Source organism: Oncorhynchus clarkii, chromosome 5 (genome assembly GCF_045791955.1).
Source record: "Oncorhynchus clarkii lewisi isolate Uvic-CL-2024 chromosome 5, UVic_Ocla_1.0, whole genome shotgun sequence".
NCBI classification, from domain to species: Eukaryota; Metazoa; Chordata; class Actinopteri; order Salmoniformes; family Salmonidae; genus Oncorhynchus; species Oncorhynchus clarkii.
Genome location: NC_092151.1, coordinates 77430401 through 77454629, shown reverse-complemented (window position 1 = coordinate 77454629; position 24229 = coordinate 77430401). Strand labels below are relative to the sequence as shown.

Here is a 24229-nt window from a genome sequence, read left to right as displayed (position 1 = left end):
CGTCATTGTCTCTGATTGGGAACCATATTTAGGTAGCCTGGGTTTCACTGTGTGTTTGTGGGTGATTGTTCCTGTCTATGTGTTTTCACCAGATAGGCTGTTTAGGTTTTCGTTACGTTCATTACGTTCTTTATTTTTGTAGTGTTTGTATTGATTCGTGTTTTACGTTTGTTTATTAAAACATGGATCGAAATCTACACGCTGCATTTTGGTCCGACTCTCCTTCACATACAGAAAACCGTTACAGAATCACCCACCACAAAAGGACCAAGCAGCGTGTCAACAGGCAGGAGCAGCGCGAGGAGATGCGCAATAAGGATTTCTGGACATGGGAGGAAATCCTCGACGGGAGAGGACCCTGGGCTAAACCAGGGGAGTGTAGCCGCATCAAGGTGCAGCAGGAGAAGGAACAGAGGCAGCAGCAGCAGGAGCAGCTGCAGTGGGAGAGGCTGCACCACCTGGAGAAATGGACATGGGAGGAAGAACTGGACGGTAAAGGACCCTGGGCTCAGCCTGGAGAATATCGCCGCCCCAAGGAAGAACTGGAGGTGGCGAAAGCTGAGAGGCGCAGATATGAGGAGGCAGCACGACGTAGCGGATGGAAGCCTGAGAGGCAGCCCCAAAAATTTCTTGGGGGGGGGGGGCTAACAGGGAGTATGGCTACGCCAGGTAGGAGACCTGGGCAGACTCCCTGTGCTTAACGGGGGGCTAGAGAGACCGGACAGGCACCGTGTTATGCAGTGGTGCGCACGGTGTCTCCAGTGCGGGTGCATAGCCCGGTGCGGTATATTCCAGCTCCGCGTGTCGGCCGGGCTAGATTGAGCGTCGAGCCTAATGCCATGAAGCCGGCTCTACGCAGCTGGTCCCCAGTGCGTCTCCTTGGGCCGGCTTACATGGCACCAGCCTTGCGCTCGGTGTCTCCGGTTCGCCTGCATAGCCCAGTGCGGGCTATTCCACCTCGCCGCACTGGCAGGGCGACCGTGAGCATTCAACCAGGTAAGGTTGGGCAGGCTCGGTGCTCAAGAGCTCCAGTGCGCCTGCACGGTCCGGTTTTTCCAATACCACCTCCACACCCCAGCCCTCCGGTAGCAGCTCCCCGCACCAGGCTTCCTGTGCGTGTCCTCGGCCCAGTACCACCAGTGCCAGCACCACGCATCAGGCCTACAGTGCGCCTCGCCTGTCCAGCGCTGCCAGAGCCTTCCTCCTCTTCAGCGCTGTCGGAGTCTCCCGCCTGTTCAGAACTGCCAGTTTGCAAGGAGCTGCCAGTTTGCAAGGAGCTGCCAGTTTGCAAGGAGCTGCCAGTCTGCAAGGAGCTGCCAGTCTGCATTGAGCTGCCAGTCTGCATAGAGCTGCCAGTCTGCATAGAGCTGCCAGTCTGCATAGAGCTGCCAGTCTGCAAGGAGCTGCCAGTCTGCAGGGAGCTGCCAGTCTGCAAGGAGCCGCCAGAGCTGCCAGTCTGCAGGATGCCGCCAAAGCTGCCAGTTTGCAAGGAGCCGCCAGAGCTGCCAGTCTGCAAGGAGCCGCCAGAGCTGCCAGTTAGCATGGAGCAGCCAGGGCCGCCAGTCAGCATGGAGCAGCCAGGGCCGCCAGTCAGCATGGAGCAGCCAGGGCCGCCAGTCAGCATGGAGCAGCCAGGGCCGCCAGTCAGCATGGAGCAGCCAGAGCAGCCAGTCAGCATGGAGCAGCCAGTCAGCATGGAGCAGCCAGAGCTGCCAGTCAGCATGGAGCAGCCAGAGCTGCCAGTCAGCATGGAGCAGCCAGAGCTGTCAGTCAGCATGGAGCAGCCAGTCAGCATGGAGCAGCCAGAGCTGCCAGTCAGCATGGGGCAGCCAATCAGCATGGAGCAGCCAGAGCTGCCAGTCAACCAGACTCTTCCAGATCTGCCAGTCGACCAGACTCTTCCAGATCTGCCAGTCGACCAGACTCTTCCAGATCTGCCAGTCGACCAGACTCTTCCAGATCTGCCAGTCGACCAGACTCTTCCAGATCTGCCAGTCGACCAGACTCTTCCAGATTCTCCAGTCAGCCAGGATCTGCTAGATCCAACTACCTGCCTGGGCTTCCTCTCAGTGCTGGGCTTCCTCTCAGTGCTGAGCTTCCTCTCAGTGCTGAGCTTCCTCTCAGTGCTGAGCTACCCATCAGTCCCGAGCTACCTCTGTCCCGAGCTGCCCCTCTGTCCCGAGCGGTCATTAAGGAGGGTAACCTATCTAGGGACGCTAAGGAGGTGGACTAAAACTATTATGGAGTGGGGTCCACGTCCAGCGCCAGAGCCGCCACCGCGGACAGATGCCCACCCAGACCGTCCCCTATAGGTTCAGGTTTTGCGGCCGGAGTCCGCACCTTGGGGGGGGGGGGTACTGTCACACCCTGACCATAGTTTACTTTGTATGTTTCTATGTTTTGGTTGGTCAGGGTGTGATCTGAGTGGGCATTCTATGTTACATGTCTAGTTTGTCTAGTTCTATGTTCGGCCTGATATGGTTCTCAATCAGAGGCAGGTGTTCGTCATTGTCTCTGATTGGGAACCATATTTAGGTAGCCTGGGTTTCACTGTGTGTTTGTGGGTGATTGTTCCTGTCTATGTGTTTTCACCAGATAGGCTGTTTAGGTTTTCGTTACGTTCATTACGTTCTTTATTTTTGTAGTGTTTGTATTGATTCGTGTTTTACGTTTGTTTATTAAAACATGGATCGAAATCTACACGCTGCATTTTGGTCCGACTCTCCTTCACATACAGAAAACCGTTACAATATCCATCATTTTTATGATTATTTATTTGAATTGCGTGCCCTCCAATTTGACCGGAGGTTGTCGACAGCCCTCAATTAGCATCCCATCGTGCTTGGTGTCATGTATAAAAATGCCCAGTTCCCCTTTATTTTGGCTACCATGGCTAGAAAAAGGATAAATGTGACTTTGAAAGAGGGGTCTCAAAGGAGCATAGGTGTGTGTGTGTGTGTGTGCGTGTGTGTGTGTGTGTGTGTGTGTGTGTGTGTGTGTGTGTGTGTGTGTGCATGTGAGTGGTGTACCTGCCTCCCTGCGTGCTTTGCATGTGTGCATTCTTCTGAGTTTGTGACGACAAAATCAGTCACCAGATCTCAAACCAACCGAACACTTATAGGAGATTCTGGAGTGGTGCCTGAGACAACGTTTTCTTCCACCATCCACAAAACATCAAATTCTGAAATGTATTGTAGAAGAATAGTGTCACATCCCTTCGATAGAGTTCAAGACACTTGTATAATCTATGCCAAGGCACACGGCACACTGAAGCTGTTCAGGCTCGTAGTGGCCCAACGCCCTATTAAGAAGATTTAACTTAGTGTTTCCTTTATTTTGGCGGTTGAGCTCTGAAGAAAATAAATAAAGGCCGCATGACGGATAAAGACTCTTTAAGTTGGTCAAATAAACCCACAGCAAGGAAACATGAGTGTGAGACTTCCTTTTTAATTTGTTTAATGCGTGACCTCTCCTAAAATGTGGGAGATTACCACTATACCATAGCAGAGGGGAGTATTTTAACCCTATACTTGGATGTATATGTACCATGACCACCCTTATAGGTGATGGACCAATCAAATCCACCCAAGCTTATCTGTTTTACAAAGAATGTTTTTCAAAAGCAGGACTTTTAAATTGTGAGCTTGTTTCCAATTCAGTGACTTATTATGTCATTAATAACTGACACATAGTACACAACACCCAAAAATAATTTCAAATTCTATTTCAGATTCTGTACTCCCGTTAGAGGTCTATCTTTATCAAAAATACTTTTTTTTCTTCTAATGAAAAATATTTGATAAATAAATTCAGTCCCGTGGGGTAAGCTATTTGAGGAAGCAGTGGTGAAATAATAATTCCTGGCAATAGCACCAAAGGGGAAAGACAGCCATCTTTAAAAAATAAAATCAATGCGGCCTCCTTGTTCACCGTAGTCTGTCTCCAACACCAGTAGGAGTAGAGAGGGAGAAAAGGAGGTCTGAGTTATAACTCTGTACCAGGGCCTTAGCAGTGTAGTCAGGCCCAGAGAAGCCCTTTATAAACCGGTTAATTTCTCCTTCAGCCCAGTGTTCACTGCAGGAACCAGGAACCATTTTATAGGAACCACTCAAGCCTGGCCTGAGCTATCTTTGACAGCTCTTTTTCACAATTCCCATGTCTGCCTCACAGGCTGACTACACTCGCATCGCGAGCGTTGCAAAATACATTTAGAAATCTGTATTATTAAATGATTGCACCCCTGCGTTGCCAAGGGCTAAAATAGAAGTCAGTTCTATTTGTGATGCAGATTGCGCTGCAAGTCCTGCCTCTCCCATCTCCTCATTGGTTTATAGAAGCAGGTTCCCAAGTGCCATCTCCTCATTGATTATACCCACGTGGGTGACTGAAAGACGAACGAGGTCATTTTATGAAAGTTGCCAATCGCAATATAAAGTCAAGAGAAGAAAAGGCCTGGAAGGAGGAGAGATGACTAGAAATGATTCGGTTGACTGTTTTATGTGTGCATTAATGGGTGGAGTAGAAGACCTTTCAGGTAAAATAACAACTCAAGGTTTATATCCCAGGAAAATTAGCTAGCAACAGCAAGCTAGCTAAATAGGACAAATTAGCCAGAAAGTGCAAGCTAACTAGATAAATTGGCATAAATGTTTAATGCTTTTCGACCTGTCCCCAAATGACTATAATTGGTTCAGAGTTTATTTTGATACTTGCGTGTCGTGATGGCGTTTGGTGTGGGGGGACAAAATACATTGATGCACTATAGCGTATGCGCGCAGCCGGTTTGGGTTCCGTGTCAGACAACTGCAGACCAAGTTGGATTATGATATTGAATGTGATCTTGATTGTGATCAATAAACAAACCCTTGAATGTATAAGATATTACAGTGGCAGAGTGTTAGTTAGTTACACCCCTTGACTTTTTCCATATTTTGTTGTGAATTTAAAATGGATTAAATTGAGATTTTTTTGTCAGTAGTTTACCCACAATACCCTGTAACGTTAAAGTGGAATTATGTTTTTCACATTTTTTTATCCATTTACAAAAAAAATCAACCCCTTTGATATGGCAAGTCTAAATAAGTTCAGGGGTAAACATTTGCTTAACAAGTCAGATTATGTTGCATGGACTGTGTGCAGTAATAGTGTCTAATATGATTTTACTCCACACATAGAATTATCTGTAAGGTCCCTCAGTCGAGCAGGGAATTTCAAACACAGATTCAATCACACAGACTAGGGAGGTTTTCCAATGCCGCAAAGAAGGGCACCTATTGGTATTTTGTGGAAAAAAAGCTGACATTGAATATTTCTTTGATCATGGTGAAGTTATTAATTACACTTTGGATGGTGTATCAATACACCCAGTCACTACAAAGTTACAGAAGTCCATATTAACTCAGTTGCTTGAAAGGGATTTCACCATTGGGCCAATAGTGACTTTAAAACTGTTCTAAAAATAGTTTAATGGCTGTTATAGGAGAAAACTGAGGATGGATCGACAACATTGTAGTTACTCCACAAGTGAAAATAAGGAAGCCTGTACAGAATACAAATATTCCAAAACATGCATCCTGTTTGCAACAGGGCACTAAAGTAATACTGCAAAAAATGGGGCAAAGCAATTAACTGTTTGTCCTGAATATAAAGTGTTATGTTTGGGGGCAAATCCAACACAACACTACACAACACTATCCAACAGTACCACTCTCCATTTTTTCAACCATAGTGGGGGCTGCATCATGTTATGGGTATGCTTGTAATCTTTAAGGACAGGGGAGTTTTTCAGGATAAAAAAGAAAAGGAATGGAGCTAAGCACAGACAAAATCCTAGAGGAAAACCTGGTTCAGTCTGCTCTCCACCAGACACTGGGAGATGAAGTCACTATTCAGCAGGACAATAACCTAAAACACAAGGTCAAATCTACACTGGAGTTGCTTACCAATAAGACAGAGAATGTTCCTGAGTGGCCGAGTCTGTGGCAAGACCTGAGAATAGTTGTCTAGGAAAGATCAACAACCAATTTGACAGAGCTTGAAGAATTTAGAAAATAATAATAGTCAAATGATGAACAATCCAGGTGTGGAAAGTCTTAGAGACTTACCCTGAAAGACTCAAGGCTGTAATCACTGCTAAAGGTGCTACCACAAAGTATTGACCCAGGGGTGTGAGATACAGTATTTCTATATTACATTTTCAATATGTTTGCAAACATTTCTAAAAACATGTTTTCACTTTGTTATTATGGAGTATTTAATCCATGTTGAATTCAGGCTGTAACACAACAAAATGTGGAATAAGTCAATGGGTGTGAATAATTTCTGAAGGTACTGTATAACAGTAAAACCAGGCATGGTTTAATAGTATCAAGATCAGCTTGTTTGTAAAACTGCATGAACAATGCTTTGAAGGATGCTGGAGTTACAAACAGTACAATACAATACTTGTGTTATCTTTTTCATATAGTCAATGATATAAAATACAAAATTGAGTTAGTACTGTATCTCTACTGGAGCTTATTTCAACCAGCAGACAGGCATCATTGTTGTGATTGTGACCCTCCAGATTCATTCTCTACTGCCCAGAGTAAAGGAAGCCTCTTGGCACAAAACAGCCCTACTGTCCATGATGTGGGGACTAAATCCACTTAGTGGGCTGTGTTGATGGTACAGGAACACCAGTTAGCAGCAGACACCAGGGCAGTGTCCCAAATAGAACCACATTCCCTATATAGTGCACTTCTTTTGATCAGAGCGCCCATGCAATAGGGTGCCATTTGGGACCCTGACCAGCAAAGCTATGATCACAGCTAGCCATAAGCAGTCAGTAACTTCCTTATTCCAGCCGCTCTGTACCACGTTATTTCTGCACCACGATATTTCTGCACCGAGTGATAAAGACAGGCCTGTCCACAGACCAATGGAACTAGACTGTGTGGGGCCCCTGTCTTGTCTCCATGACAGCGTGATGGTGGCAGTGACAAGCGTTGGACTGCCATAGTGATGTGATTACTCCTCGCTCGGCGTAATCTGACATGGGTCACAGAGGTGGAGGCTATGTTAGAGAGGGAGGGAGATCAATCTGGCCCATTGAGTCAGGTAATAATCTGGTGTTCACACCTGATCACAACAACAACCCTGAATCTCTCAGAAAGACTGGATCTTTTAATCACTTGCAATACTGCAAGTGTTTACTTGAGTCTGCCTGGAGTGCCAGATGTCAAATGAACACCAACATTTGAATATGGGAAGGAGATTAAGAACACAGCACCAAAGTCAGCAACACCATCAACCACCTGACACACAAACAGCATGATTTAGTGGTAAGGAGTGTTATGCAGGCACATGGACATCTCCATCAGTAAGTAATATTGATCGTCCATTTCAAAAGATATAGGAGTGGAGGAGTTTGAGGATAGCCAGACATAAACCCACAAATGAGTGTATTTCTCTCAGTCTGTTTCACCCTCCTCATCATACCTTAGTCTTTCCAAGTGTGGACTTCCTGACTAAGGCCTTACCTCTCTCTCTCTCTCTCTCTCTCTCTCTCTCTCTCTCTCTCTCTCTCTCTCTCTCTCTATGTGTGTGTGTGTGTGTGGAGGTAGGCTGAGGAAAATGTGAAGGCTTTACCTTCTGCTGCTCTGCAGTGCACATACACACCATATCTGTTATGACGTGTTGAAGCCCCAGGACTAGACAAGATCCACCATCTTCTACTCTCACCACTCTCTCCTTCACTCCTCTTCTACTCTCTCATTCACTCCTCTTCTAATCTCTCCTTCACTCCTCCTCTACTTTCACAGCTCTCTCCTTCACTCCTCTACTTTCACAGCTCTCTCCTTCACTCCTCCTCTACTTTCACAGCTCTCTCCTTCACTCCTCCTCTACTTTAACAGCTCTCTCCTTCACTCCTCCTCTACTTTCACAGCTCTCTCCTTCACTCCTCCTCTACTTTCACAGCTCTCTCCTTCACTCCTCCTCTACTTTCACAGCTCTCTCCTTCACTCCTTCTCTACTTTCACAGCTCTCTCCTTCACTCCAGTACTTTCACAGCTCTCCCCTTCACTCCTCTACTTTCACAGCTCTCTCATTCACTCCTCTACTTTCACAGCTCTCTCCTTCACTCCAGTACTTTCACAGCTCTCTCCTTCACTCCTCTACTTTCACAGCTCTCTCCTTCACTCCTCTACTTTCACAGCTCTCTCCTTCACTCCTCCTCTACTTTCACAGCTCTCTCCTTCACTCCTCCTCTACTTTAACAGCTCTCTCCTTCACTCCTCCTCTACTTTCACAGCTCTCTCCTTCACTCCTCCTCTACTTTCACAGCTCTCTCCCTCACTCCTCCTCTACTTTCACAGCTCTCTCCTTCACTCCTCCTCTACTTTCACAGCTCTCTCCTTCACTCCTCCAGTCATCCTCTACTCTCACCGCTCTCTCCTTCCCTCCAGTCATACTTTACTCTCTCCTCTTCTCCACTCCTCCTTTACTCTCACAGCTCTCCTCCTCTCTTCTCTCTCCTCCCCTCCCTGCCTGAGCTCAACCTCAGGGAACAAACAGGAGTTCTGTCTAAAACAACACTGCTTTCTTATTCACATCCCTCTGATCCCAATCTTCCACATGCCGGCGTACAGTAAGGTGTGTGGGAGCAACGTGACACAAGCACGATTCTTCTGTCTTACGATCTATGAGTCAGCCTACAGTCAGCCATCAGCCATCGTCCTTCTCCTGAACACATCACACTCCATACACCAGGAGGTTGTCTTCACTCTGTACTCAGAGAACACGCCTGTCAATCATATTGTCTGGAGCAGCACTCAGGTCCAACACAGACAGATTAGGCATGCGTTCCAAATGGCACCCTATTCCCTACATAGTGCACTACTTTTGATCAGAGCCCTATGAACCCTGGTCAAAAGTAGTGCACTATGTAGGGGATTGGGTGCCATTTGAGACGCAGATTAAGGCTGATCAGAGACCAGTCTATTACATGCTAAGAAGCCCCCTGCCTGGCTCCATCTCTCTATCTCTCTGTCCGCAAGCTATCTGCATACATCTACATCAGACTGATGTTAATCCCACCATTAATCTGATCCTAGATCAGCAGATACCGATCCCTGTTAACACCAATTACCTCAGCAACCAGCCACACTCCTAACAAGGCCTTTGGTAGTTCTGAGGGTGTGTCCCAAAGGGCACCCTATTCCCCCATAGGGCCCTGGTCAAAAGTTGTGCACTACACAGGAAATAGGGCGCCATTAGGGAAGCAGCCTGAAGCCTTGAAAAATAAGGCTTGGGTGTTTTGCGTGACAGCCCCCCAGATATGTTTGCTGAGAGAGCCAAGAAGAAAGCCAGCCAGCCTGATGGTATCTACAATATATCGTCTTCTAGTCCAGATAATGTGCTCCTAGGTGATTTGCAAAAACCCTGGCAGCAGGATATACTTTTGTGCAGATATTTCTCTATCAATTTGAGTGTGGATTAAATAATTGCTGCTGGACATCATCTTTAATCTTCCCACTGGCAGGAGATAAATAACACATTTCACATAGAACCACCTACAGTAGCTTTAAAAATCAATTCCTGCAGATAGATTGTAAATTCATGGTTGGAATGCGTAATCAAATAAAATGTCAAGACACATTGTTGGACCGGTGTAATCAGAACATCTAACAACTACCGGCAAATCACAAACTGACTTCTTGTTTCTATTTCATTAACCAAGCAGTAGGGTACCTGAAGGAGCCGGGCATAAAACACCCTCTCCACTCTGACATGCAACCAGGTTAGGTCCTCTGTGATAAGTAATGCACACAACCAGACATGGCTGGAATCTGCATGGACATACTGTATTAAGCAATGCTGATCGAGACAGAGAAACCCATTGTGGTGGGAATAGATGAAGAGAACAAGAGAGGAAGAAAGATAGAGGGTGTGTGTGTGTGTGTGTGTGTGTGTGTGTGTGTGTGTGTGTGTGTGTGTGTGTGTGTGTTTGTGTGTGTGTGTGTGTGTGTGAGTGGAAGATAGAAAGACAAAGAAAATGATTGAGAGGGAGCGACAGAGAGATTGAGGTGTATCCTACCTTCCAGGACGGTGAGTTTGGCGCTGGTGTTGATCTCTCCCACACTGTTGGTGGCAGTACACTCATAGATGGCCTCGTCCCTGTGGGTCCGCAGGGGCTGGATACGCAGGACGGACCCTGAACCGTCATCAAACTCTATCACCTGAACACAAGGGTAGGTAGAGGAGAGAAAAAGCAATGAGACCCATCGCCATGTAACTAATATTCAAAACGGATTTAAACAGTCATCTTAACAAGGCATCCCTTTGATCGCTATTTCATCAATACGTACAGCAACATCAGAGCCCTGGTGAGTACCAGCCCATTGAGCCCAGTGAATACTCCTGGTTTGATCATTGGCAGGGGGACAAATACAGGGCTAAGATATCTGCTACTTTCTATTTAGCTAGGAGGAAGTGGGTTTATAATAAGAGTCTGCCTTAGCAGATCAGAAGACGCAAACCTGACTAAACTCAAACTCCATCAGTACTATTAATAAACCATCTCAAATAGAGACTACATTTTATCTAATCTCAACTGCAAAGGACCGCCCGGTATTGCATGACCTTGCTGTGGTCCTACAGGGAGTGAAGAGGAGTAAGTACGTCTGATCTGATACAATCACCCAAATTAGAGAGAAGTTTATTAAATAAAATGAAAAAGTGAACAGCAGGCATTTCAGCAAGGCCTTTCAGGAAGCCAGCCTTTAAGGGTTTAAGAATCAGAGGTCAGAGGTCAGGGGAGAGGGTCTCCAAAAATTCCTTATGCTGCAGTGGAAAGTGGCAGACCAAAATATCCACATGACAGGAAGAGAACATTCCTGAACATTCAGTGGAGCACACTTAGGTTCAAACAGTATCTGAAATATTTCAATTACTTTGAGCGTTCACTTGAGCCTGCCTAACATGCCAAATAGGCTAGGTTTTCACTGGGGGCTATTCTTCCCTTGGTCCAATTGTGCCATGCAAGCTCAATCAAGCAATGCAAAGTATGTGAAAGATTTTGTTGGGGAATATTCAGAGGTGGAAACTTTCCCTGGGAATTAACGGGAATATATGGGAATTAACGGAAATATATGCAAATTAATATTAAAACCATTTAAATGTAGATGTTTTTTGCATTGGATATATATTACCATATCATATGGAGACAGAGACATAAACATTTTACCTCATCATAATTAGACGTAATTGCAAATGATTAAATCCTTCCAATAAAAAAAAAAAAAAAAAACTGATTTACAAATTGAACTTTAATTAAATGAGTTGACTCTTCACATGGGATGATTTTACTGAACAACAAAAGAAAGGGAATATTGAATGGTCCCCAATGATACATCGCATCTCTCAAAAACGTTTTCAACATACATCTGTAAAATGATAGTTTAGAAACTAAAACTTTGGTTGTCTTCCTCTCAGGCTTCCATGTCTTCTCCCTGGACCTCCTCAATGTCCACCTCTTGGACATCAGACTCTGAGGCCTCATCTTCACTGTCACTTTCCAACCTTGTTGAGGATGGCTTGTTGTCAGGCATGATGACAATACCACCCCAACGGGTGTTGCTGGGCAGCTTCAATGTGGTGCTCTTATTCTTCTCACTTTGCTAGGTGAGGTAGATTGCTGCTATAACTTGATGACTCTTCACATAACAAACCATTTCCTTGGCTCTCTTGTAGAGTGTATCCATTGTTTTCAGTGCCATGATGTCCTTGGGGAGCAGATTCAATGCATGAGCAGTGAGGATAGGACTCCTCCTCTTTAGACCAAGCAGCCTTCATGTTCGCAGCATTGTCTGTCACCAGTGCAAATGCCTTCTGTGGTCCAAGGTCATTGATGACTGCCTTCAGCTCATCTGCAATGTAGAGACCGGTGTGTCTGTTGTCCTTTGTGTCTGTGCTCTTATAGAATACTGGTTGAGGGGTGGAGATGATGTAGTTAATTATTCCTTGCCCACGAACATTCGACCACCCACCAGAGATGATTGCAATACAGTCTACTTTCTCTATGATTTGCTTGACCTTCACTTGAACTCTGTTGAACTCTGCATCCAGAAAATGAGTAGATAAAAGTATGTCTGGTTGGAGGGGTGTATGCTGGATGAAGAACATTCAGATGTCTCTTCCAATACACATTGTCTGTGAGCATCAGAGGTGAACCAGTTGCATACACAGCTCAAGCAAGACATTCATCAGCATTTCTCTGACTACGTTCCTCCATTGAGTCAAAAACACCTCTGATTCAGGGAGGACCATGAGCTGTTGCTATCGATAAGGTGTCTAATTTATCATTTTCACCTCGAATAGAAGTAGAGGGACTTTTGTCACAGGTTGCTTGTTGTGAGCACTGAGGGAACTTTATGCCCTTGACCAGATGATTATGCATCTTTGTTGCATTCTTCACATATGATTTGGCACAGTATTTGCAAATGTACACAGCTTTTCCTTCTACATAAGCTGCAGAGAAATGTCCCCACACATCAGATAGTGCTCGTTGCATTTTCCTGTAAAGATTAGAAAAAAATGAGTAAAAAAATAAAAAATACAATTCCATGTACAGATAAATAGTTAAGCAGTTAGATTAAACAACTTCTTCGTAAGATAAATGTTTTAAAATGAAACATGTATGGAAACAGGTGAATTAACACTCTTCCATTAGCAGGCTCAAGCAAGCTAAAACTCACATGGTAGCAAAAACTAACGATCAGAAAGTGTTAACAAGTTAGAAATGATTTAAACACACTTTCCTGTAGGCTACTACTTACTAGTTAACAAAAAATCATGTATGTCATATAAAATATATTCACCCCACCCAGTATTTTAATCAAAACTTACCAGAAAGCATGTAGTCCTTAGCTCAGACAGTGTAGTAGTGTGGGCTCAGTAGCATGTCATTAGTGTGCATTAGTGAGCTTGAGAATCAGCTGAACATGTGATGAAAGAATGCACTGTGCATGCAGAGGGTTGCAAATCCATTGAATTGGGGAGAGTTCAAAATATGCCACAAGACCTGGAATTGCCTTATGTGTATACCACAAAAAAGGTTAACTGTTATAAGCTAACTTTTTTGATGAATTCATGCAAAATTCCCAAAATTCCAGGGCTTATCTTCCCATGAAAAAATTCCAGAAATTTTACTGGAAAGTTTCCGACCCTTTGCAACCATAATTTTAACCCAGGTCTGAAGTGAAGTCCTCTCCTCTCTCCCCCTGGGCCCACTGCTCTCCCACACCTCCACACCGACTGCACACAGAGCAGGGCTCAGTTTGAGGAGTGCCGTGCAGACAGATGGAAGATATTTCCTATTAATCACGTCAGTGTGAGCTGAGTGTCTGCATCTGTGGAAGGACCCATGTTGAGACCGCTTCACTTGAAACCATTTCTACTAGCTGGCAGCTAATGGGCCTCCCTGCTGCTACTGCTTTCAGCGTATGTCTGCCTGCCTGTCTGTCTGTATGCCTGCCTACCTGGCCTGTCTGTCTATCCATGTCTCTGTCTGTCTGTCTTGTCTGAGCAGGGTGGCATACATCCGCATTGCTTCAGATGCTGGAAGAAAAGGCAGACAGAGTGAGAGGAGGTGGTCACTGAACTGACACAGACAAACAGACTATGTGGTTGAGTGGTGCTTTGAAACAAGGATGTGGGCACGCCCACAGAATAAGAATGAATCTATTCATGTCATTTGGAAAGGACTACTATGTCTGCCTGGGCTTCCTACAATGTTTCTTACCATTTCTGCACCGGAATGCTCATCCATTCTCATTTATGGTTGAGAATTATGTAACTATGTATCTAAAATCTGGTGCAATATCGTTATTGTCAAATAAAACAATTAAATACAATAGTAAAGTAGACCATGTACCTCAAAGCGCTGAGAACTGACTTTCTTGCCCTTCTTCATCCAGGTGATGCGTGGCTTGGGATCGCCCACCGCCTGGCAAACGAAGGATGCCACTCCTCCCGAAATACCTGTCTGGTCATCTGGAGATTTGATGAAATTGGGCATGCCTGGGAGAGAGAGAGAAAGAGAGAGGATAACTAATGTACATCAATCAAATTGACCTCAAATTGCAAATAGCAGCACAATGGGAAAAAAATCCCTCAGAGCGCAGATAATCAATTGCAGTATGGTTCTAGAAACATAAAGCCGTCCACTTTCATACACTATAAATACAAAAGTATGTGGACTACCCTTCAAATTAGTAGATTCTGCTATTTCAGACAAATTGAGCACACTGCCATGCAATCTCCATAGACAAACATTGGCATCAGAATGGCCTTATGAATGTGGCACCGTCATAGGATGCAACCTTTCCAACAAGTCAGTTTGTCAACTGTCTGCCCTGATAGAGCTGCCCCGGTCAACTGTAAGTGATGTTATTGTGAGAAAATGTCTACGAGCAACAACGGCTTAGCCGCAAAGTGATAGGCCACACAAGCTCACAGAACGGGACCGCGAGGGCTGAAGCGTGTAGCACGTAAATATCGTCTGTCCTCAGTTACAACACTGAATACAGAGTTACAAACTGCCTCTGAAAGCAATGTCAGCACAATAACTGTTTGTTGGGACAATGGGTTTCCATGGCCAATCAGCCGCAAACAAGCCTAAGATTACCATGCGCAATGCCAAGCATCGGCTGGAGGGGTGTAAACCTCGCCTCCAGACGGATTCTGGAGCAGTGGAAACTCTGGAGTGATGAATCACACTTCACCACCTGGCAGTCCGACAGACACATCTGGGTTTGGTGGATATCAGGAGAACAATACCTGCCTGAATGCATATAGTGCCAAATGTAATGTTTGGTGGAGGAGGAAAAATGGTCTGGTCTGGGGCTGTTTTTCATCGTTCGGGCTAGGCCCCTTAGTTCCAGTGAAGGGAAATCTTAACTTTACAGCATACAATGACATTCTAGACAATTATGTGCTTCCAACTTTGTGGGGAAGGCCGGTTCCTGTTTCGCATGACATTGCCCCATGCACAAAGTGAGGTCCATACAGAAATGGTTTGTCAAGATTGGTGTGGAAGAACTTGACTGGCCTGCACAGAGCCCTGACCACAACCCCATCAAACACCTTTGGGATGAACACTGACCCCGAGCCAGGCCTAATCGCCCAGCATCAGTGCCCGACCTTACTAACGCTCTTGCGGCTGAATTGAAGCAAGTCCCCGCAGCAATGTTCCAACATCTAGTGGAAAGCCTTCCCAGAAGAGTGGAGGTTGTTATAGCAGCGAAGGGGGAACCAACTCCATATTAATACCCATGATTGTGGAATGAGATGTTCGACAAGCAGGAGTCCACATACTTTTGCTCACGTAGTGTATCAATCAAAATCATTTCACAAATGCAAAATACACACTTACTGTACACTGTTTTCACCGGTTTAACACAGTTGCAGCCGACAGTATTTTTTTAGTGACAATACGTTTGTGGCGTCCGTCCGTCTTCCGTTTACACACAGGTGTTCGGAGACGCAGATAGCTGATTAGCACAGCAATGCCTCTGTTTTCTGTCTGTTTTCTGTAAACAAGCGCTGTAACATCGCTGATATGAAAGATACTTATATTTCCAAAACAAACCGCATCGCTTGTGGTACTAACGTTAAGAACGAGCATCGTGGCTCTTAGCAAAACTCCAGAAGATACTATCGTCAATAGGCGTCATTTAGCATCTATGAGTGGGTTAGGTAGCATTGTGAAACAAAGTAGCAGGATCATTGGTATAAACCTGTATCAGACACGAGTCATACTCAAGGCGCAATCTATTCTGAGGAACTCCCAGCATCCCTTGTTTGATTAATTGACGATGCTTCCCTCCCCAGAGCGCAGATACAAGCTCCCTAAGTTTAAAACGAGCAGGTCTACACTCTCCTTCATCACAGCTGCTATCAGCTTCCTCAACAAGCTGTAGTATTATTGTGTACTGTGTACATATCGCTGTACATACTGTTTTTTGTGTATATTCATGTCAAGTGTTCATTGTGTTTAAAAATATATATTTGGTGCAAAATTAATTCCTCCTCGGGATAATAAAGACTCTACTCTCCTCTGCTCTATTCTGCTCTACTCTGTTCTGTTCTGCTACTCCCTAGAAGGACAAAACCTAAGGAGGAATCAGAGAAGAGGCTGATCCTCTGCTGACTGTACCAAGTATATGTTAGGACCATCAAGGCCAGACAGAGAGACAGAGAAAGACAACAATAACACAGGAGTAGGCAGCTCTGGGCAGGTTCCAGGGCTTTCACACTTCCCTACCAGTTAATGTTCAGGCAGTAACAATGTGTGTTTTTTTTTTCAAGTCAAAAAAGCCTGCGAACCAAAACCGTCCAGTGCTGTATTGTCCTTCCTGTCATGTGTTTGGTTGTTGCTGTACTTGACATACCACTTCCAGTGCCTGTAAGTCTCTCTCATTAATAATGATATGAAACTAGCAAATCAAATCAAACTTTATTTGTCACATGCGCCGAATAGAAGAAGTGTAGACCTTACCGTGAAATACTTACTTACAAGCCCTTAACCAACAGTGAAGTTCAAGAAGAGTTAAGAAAATATTTACTAAATAAACTGAAGTAAAACATAAAAAATAATAAAAGTAACACAATAAAATAACAATAACGAGGCTATATACAGGGGCTACCGGTACCGAGTCAGTGTGCAGGGGTACAGGTTAGAGGTCATTTGTACATATAGGTAGGGGTGAAGTAACTATGCATAGATAAGAATCTACATCTTAAATATGCTTCTCTATCACGCCTGAATAAATGTGGAATTAACCCAAACCCTGGAATTAACCCAAACCCTGGAATTAACCCAAACCCTAGGCTTGACCAAGTCTCTCTGCCTCCCAAAAGGCTCCCTATTCCCTATATGGTACACTACTAAAGTAGTGCACTAAATAGGGAAAATAATGTCATTTAGGATGCAGGCTGTGTCTCATATCTCAGAGGAGGGGGTATCAAACGGAACACAATTAACTGTCTGGGATGACACACCATCATATTAAAGCTCCATGGCAACAAACATTAGAGGGATAATGATGAGACAGAGATGTAATTAAATATTCCACTGAACTCGTCAGAGCACCACCGCTGCAGGCTAACACATGCACACACACACACACACCAGGCTATCACAAATATATGCCGACAAAACATACAGTATTCTGCCTGGGTTCTCTAGCTACGTCTCTCTCTCTCTCTCTCTCTCTCTCTCTCTCTCTCTCTCTCTCTCTCTCTCTCTCTCTCTCTCTCTCTCTCTCTCTCTCTGTGTGTGTACGTGTGTGCATGTGTACATGTGTATCTCAGTTCCTGGCAGTAGATGCATTATGCAGAGCTATGCCTGCCCTTGGGGAATCAGGCCTGTTTTCAGAGAGCAGGGGGATGTGTATGTCAGTGTCTCTGTGTTAGGGTGCAGTTACAGGCCGCATCCCAAATGGAATCCTATTCCCTCAAAATTGTGCACTTATTAGGGTACATAGGGCTCTCATCAAAGGTAGTGCAGGGTGACACTTGGTACAGCCACAGTATCTGTAGGGGAAGGAAAGGTTAATAAAACGTGATGTGTGGGCGCTAGATGTAGGGGGTAGTGAGTAGGATTGAATATTTTCCCGGTATTTTACAAATGTTCCATCCCGATAATAAATCACTTTTCTCCCAGGTAACCCGGCAGTGTCATTCAAAAGCATTATAAAGCATATAAATATGTCTGGATTTGTTTGGAACTTTGATCAGCATGAACATTCTACCCTGATGCTACCTGATCCTGACGGGCCATATATTAAATCAGTTTTATGAGCCCTACATTAACAACATTTAATGAGCCCAAGCCCAAAGAAATCCCAAAATGATTTTGCGTTTATCCAATACATATAGCATATAAGCTACTGCACATTAAGCACAACAGAAAAACATAAAGCCCATAGATGGCTATATTCTCTCTTGGGTAGCTGCAGTAGGCTAATCTTGTGAACTGTATAACTGTACCGTATTGTATTATACTGTATTATATGGGCTGGAATTACACACATTGTTCAAACCATGATAAAGCAGAAGAGATGTGATTCTGGAGCAGCACATGCGGACTATAAAGTTACAATTATAGGCTAGTGAATTTAATTTCCATTTTGAAATATAATAGGGCCTATTTGTATAATGAGTAGGCTGATGCATAGGCCTATATACCGTTCATAATATTTATCCTAATGTTATCAGCCTACCTCCAATTCATTTCGTTGTCCTTACCTTCATCATTCTAATGACATCCTCAAATAATACAGGACTAGAATTAGATGCAGAAGGCTTTCACGAAGATTGAACAGTTATGGGTCTGAATAAATAACTGCTATAGCCTACCGCCATCTGAATGGTTATGGGTCTGAATAAATAACTGCTATAGCCTACCGCCATCTGAACAGTTATGGGTCTGAATAAATAACTGCTATAGCCTAGCGCCATCTGAATGGTTATGGGTCTGAATAAATAACTGCTATAGCCTAGCGCCATCTGAATGGTTATGGGTCTGAATAAATAACTGCTATAGCCTAGCGCCATCTGAATGGTTATGGGTCTGAATAAATAACTGCTATAGCCTAGCGCCATCTGAATGGTTATGGGTCTGAATAAATAACTGCTATAGCCTAGCGCCATCTGAACAGTTATGGGTCTGAATAAATAACTGCTATAGCCTACCGCCATCTGAATGGTTATGGGTCTGAATAAATAACTGCTATAGCCTACCGCCATCTGAATGGTTATGGGTCTGAATAAATAACTGCTATAGCCTACCACCATCTGAATGGTTATGGGTCTGAATAAATAACTGCTATAGCCTACCGCCATCTGAATGGTTATGGGTCTGAATAAATAACTGCTATAGCCTAGCGCCATCTGAATGGTTATGGGTCTGAATAAATAACTGCTATAGCCTAGCGCCATCTGAATGGTTATGGGTCTGAATAAATAACTGCTATAGCCTAGCGCCATCTGAATGGTTATGGGTCTGAATAAATAACTGCTATAGCCTACCGCCATCTGAATGGTTATGGGTCTGAATAAATAACTGCTATAGCCTACCGCCATCGCATGTTCTCGCGTCTTTCAAACTACCCGTGAGTTCTATTATTGGCTGCTGTATTTAACATTCAGCAAAAAAAAGCTTGCATCCATCTTCAAATAGTCTATTGGTATAAGAAATGTTAAAAAATGATGTCCAGTAAGCTATTCTAGTCTAGCTTTTCCAAGAGGCAAGGAGCGTTTTTTAAGGAGAGGCCAGTGAAGCACAGGTGTTTGTGTATTGTGCAAGAGACAAAAGCTATAAATTATAAGATTATTATGCACAACCCATAATTAATTAGCTAAATATAAGGCTAATACTGCATTGAATTTATCACCGTAAAGTGGCTTGGACATCTATATATAGAGCAATATATCTATCTAGAACAGGATAATCTATTTTGGATGCAATTTGAATGGAGTTGATATAGAGAGAGAAAGACTGCGAGAGTGCTCGCGCATGCACTGATTTAAAGCAATGATGTTTGAGTGATAGGCTTTAAAACTCTTTAAAACTCTAATTTTTACCATTCAAAAATAGGGTGACCCCCAAAAGCCAGATGGAGATGGGTAAATTAGACGCGCATTCGGTCTTTATATTTCTGAGGATTGACGCTGGAGACAGGAAGCAAGTACAGGGAGAACATTTAATCAACTACGGACATGAAACAGGACATGAAACAGGACAGGAAACAGGACATGAAACAGGACATGAAACAGGACATGAAACAGGACAGGAACAGAACATGAAACAGGACAGGAACAGGACAGGAAACAGGACAGGAACAGGAGAGGAACAGGACAGGAACAGGACAGGAACAGGACATGAAACAGGACATGAAACAGGACATGAAACAGGACAGGAAACAGGACATGAAACAGGACATTAAACAGGACAGGAACAGGACATGAAACAGGATATGAAACAGGAAACAGGACATGAAACAGGACAGGAAACAGGACAGGAACAGGACAGGAAACAGGACATGAAACAGGACAGGAACAGGACATGAAACAGGACAGGAACAGGACATGAAACAGGACAGGAACAGGACAGGAAACAGGACAGGAACAGGAGAGGAACAGGACAGGAACAGGACAGGAACAGGACATGAAACATGACATGAAACAGGACATGAAACAGGACATGAAACAGGACAGGAAACAGGACATGAAATAGGACATGAAACAGGACAGGAAACAGGACATGAAACAGGACAGGAAACAGGACATGAAACAGGACAGGAACAGGACATGAAACAGGACAGGAACAGGACAGGACACAGGACAGGAACAGGAGAGGAACAGGACAGGAACAGGACAGGAACAGGACATGAAACAGGACATGAAACAGGACATGAAACAGGACATGAAACAGCACAGGAACAGGACAGGAACAGGACATGAAACAGGACAGGAACAGGAGAAGAACAGGACAGGAACAGGACATGAAACAGGACAGGAACAGGACAGGAAACAGGACATGAAACAGCACAGGAACAGGACAGGAACAGGACATGAAACAGGACAGGAACAGGACAGGAAACAGGACAGGAACAGGACAGGAAACAGGACAGGAAACAGGACATGAAACAGGACAGGAACAGGACATGAAACAGGACAGGAACAGGACAGGAAACAGGACATGAAACAGGACAGGAAACAGGACATGAAACAGGACAGGAACAGGACGGGAAACAGGACATAAAACAGGACAGGAAACAGGACAGGAAACAGGACAGGAAACAGGACATGAAACAGGACATGAAACAGGACAGGAACAGGACATGAAACAGGACATGAAACAGGACAGGAAACAGGACAGGAAACAGGACAGGAACAGCGTCTGGACAGGGATGGAACAGAGGATACAGACAGTTAAAGGGGAGGCAATCAAATAATGATGGAGTTCAGGTGGGTCCAATGAGGCGCAGGTGCACGTAACAAATGGGACAGGTGTGCGTAACAAATGGGACAGGTGTACGTAACAAATGGGACAGGTGAGCGTAACAAATGGGACAGGTGAACGTAACAAATGGGACAGGTGAACGTAGCAAATGGGACAGGTGCTCGTAACAAATGGGACAGGCGTGCGTAACAAATGGGACAGGTGTACGTAACAAATGGGACAGGTGCGGGTAACAAATGGGACAGGTAGCGTAACAAATGGGACAGGTGTGCGTAATGATAGGCAATCAGGCGCCCTCGAGCGCCAGAGAGGGAGAGCGGGAGCAGGCGGGACAATATTACTGTAGCATAGGCTATGCTGCAGCAAATGTAGGCCGTCCTGTCACAAGAAAGATGAGGTGATACTGTAGGTCTACATGCATTGAGAACTGCATTCCACACTGAGATGGGCTGTGAAGAAGCCAGATTTAGATATTACTTCTAATTTAACAGTTCCATTTCATGCCATGCTGTTCATATAAATAATGTATTTTATTTTACTGTTTTCTCGCGGTTATTTATCCCAGGAAAAGGGAGTGGTTTTGGGCTGTAATCCCGGGAAGATCTCGATAACTGGGTTCAACCCTAGAAGTGAGGCATAGAGGACTGTAGTGTAGTTACCCCCATCTTTCTCTCCTTTTTCACTCCATCCATCCCTTTTCTCCTGCCCCAAAATATCCTCCTGGCCTCAACGTTTCTCCTAAACGGAGTGCTTATTTCACCGCTGTAACTCTGACAGAGACACTAAGCGAGTGTTGAGCTGTTCTCGTTGCTCCGCGCTGTACTGTGATGATGTAATGGCGGCCATGTTCCACTCTGTAGACTCAAATGGCAGTTTCCCTGTAAATTGGCCTCATCCATAACGGCTGTCAATACTAGTTTAACTAATATTGTTTCCCTTTGTGACTACATACTAACCAAGAGGCAAACAATACTGTCCGTTAGAACTAGAACACTAGAGCTATGACAAATCTCATGAAGTAATGTGGAATTCCTTGTATAAAACACAGTGAGTGGGATCACTATGGAGGAATAGCAATTAGACTAGGTATCACATATCGGGAAAGAATTACACACTGCTTTGACACAGCAATGATGATAACACAGCTCTCTTTTCCTCACTCTCTTTCTCCCTCACTCCCTCTCTCTCTCTCTCTCACTCCCTCACTCTCTTTGTCTCTCTCACTCTCTCTCACTCTCACCACTCAGAGGGGAATGAGAAATACACTGTACAAAACATTAAGAACACTTTCCTAATATTAAGTTGTAATACAGTCTCAATTCATCTGGGCATGGCCTCTACAAGGTTCGAAAGCGTTCCACAGGAATGCTGGCCCATGTTAACTACAATGCTTCCAACAGTTGTGTCAGGTTGGCTGGAAGTCCTTTGGGTGGTGGACCATTCTTGATGCACACGGGAAACTGTTGAGTGTGAAAACCCCAGCACCGTGGCAGTTCTTGACACAAACCGGTGCGACTGGCACAATACCCTGTTGAAAGGCACTTCAGTATTTTGTCTTGCCCATTCACCCTCTGAATGGCACATACACAACCCATGTCTCCCTTCATGTACACTGATTGACTTGGATTTAACAAGTAACATCAATAAGGGATCATGGCTTCACCTGGTCATGGACAGAGCAGGTGTTCCTAATGTTTTGTACACTCAGTGTACATTTTAACAGACACTCTTATCAAGTGAAACAATTAGGGTTACATGCCTTGCTCAAGGGCACGTCAACATAATTTTCACCTGGTCAGCTCAGGGATTTGAACAAGCAACCTTTCGGTTATTGGCTGAACACACATAACCACTGAGCTCCCTGCCTAGACCATTGGAGGTGCCTTCTGTTTGACAGTCCACTAGGGAACTGAGTTTCCCCCTGCATGAACCCAGGCTTAAAGAAACAAGAACACAGCCCAGTCTCTAAGGGACAGGATAGTTAGATACCACTGTATGTCTGTCTGTCTATCTGTCTGCCAGCTACCTCTACTCCTATATTTGTCCTCAAATAAAATCATCTGCAGTCCACCGGAATGTTGAATCAATATTCTGCTACTGGCACAATGTCACAACAACAAGAACTTCAAAATGGCCATCTAGGAAGGTCTCTATTGGGTAGTACATACGAGGGAGAAGGAAGGTGATGTGACCGGGGATGGGAGGGGCCAGAATTCAGGAGGACAAGGTTGCCCTTTAAAACACAATTTTAGAGGAAAAGAAGATAGAGCTAGCAAGAGTAAAGAGAGAAAGATATTTAGAGGAATAGAGACTTTGTTTTATTTTAAAATACCTTGATTGGCCCAATAGTTCATAATTAAAACCACAAACTTTACTTCATCTTAACGAACGTAAAAAGTTAGAACCAAGCCCCCCTCCTCGTCTATTGTGTATAGAAGCCCCCGATGCCCCACAACCCCACAGACGGTGAACCAGCACCCCATATACATGCTCCAGTGGGAACCGAGGAAGAGAGAAAGAGAGCGAGAGAAGACAGAAAGAGAGAGAGTCCGAGGGGGCAGAGGTGACTTAGGTTTTCAATCTGAGGCACACGGTGGGGGATCAAGGTTGAGAGGATGTTGAGTTCGCACCAATTACTTCGCTATTTATTTTCCATGGTCACAATGGCCTGACCCCTGGGCCATGACATTCTAAATGTAAAATCTGCTCTGTGCTCGGCTCTTTCTCTCCTTCAGCCCCACGCTTACATGACTGACAGCTGTGTATGTTCTCTCCATCACATTCATACAGTACATGACCCTGTGACTACGCTGAATTTCTTCTTTTTTTAAAATAGAGAGAAAGAAAGAGAGCGGTGAGAGAGATAAAGAGAGAGGAGGGAGAAGAACATTTGACCTCCTACATACATTATTCAAGAACGGGCCTCTTCAATTTAAGGGAGAGAAAAAAACTGTGTGAATATTGAAGGTAAAAAATAGGCCATAAGGAAAAAGTTGAACAACACGTTATTATGTGTTCAGATCCTTGTAAGGGATTTGAATGCTGCCCACAAATGTTGAGGGAACGTGGGCCACTGTCTCCAAAGTAATAAATACTTAATCGGATGATCATCATTTAATCATAATATATTCAATTTGAGCTTAAATGCGATTCACCTTATCAGTAAAAGGCCACTAATTGATCCTGTATTTCTGGGGAGAATCTCACTGGGTTCAGTTC

The 24229-nt window shown here is 44.4% G+C and overlaps 1 protein-coding gene across 4 annotated transcripts in view; it reads right to left on the bottom strand.

The window, feature by feature from the left end:
* Positions 1 to 24229, bottom strand: part of LOC139409406 (protein tyrosine phosphatase receptor type Fa) — a 424559-nt gene that overhangs the window by 243343 nt on the left and 156987 nt on the right. For all 4 annotated transcript variants that reach the window (XM_071154522.1, XM_071154523.1, XM_071154524.1 and 1 more), the window contains exons 3-4: positions 13916 to 14061; positions 10079 to 10220 (exon numbers count right to left, since the gene is read on the bottom strand). In XM_071154522.1, the coding sequence (XP_071010623.1) occupies positions 10079 to 10220; positions 13916 to 14061 (288 nt within the window). The remainder of the gene's footprint in view (positions 1 to 10078; positions 10221 to 13915; positions 14062 to 24229) is intronic.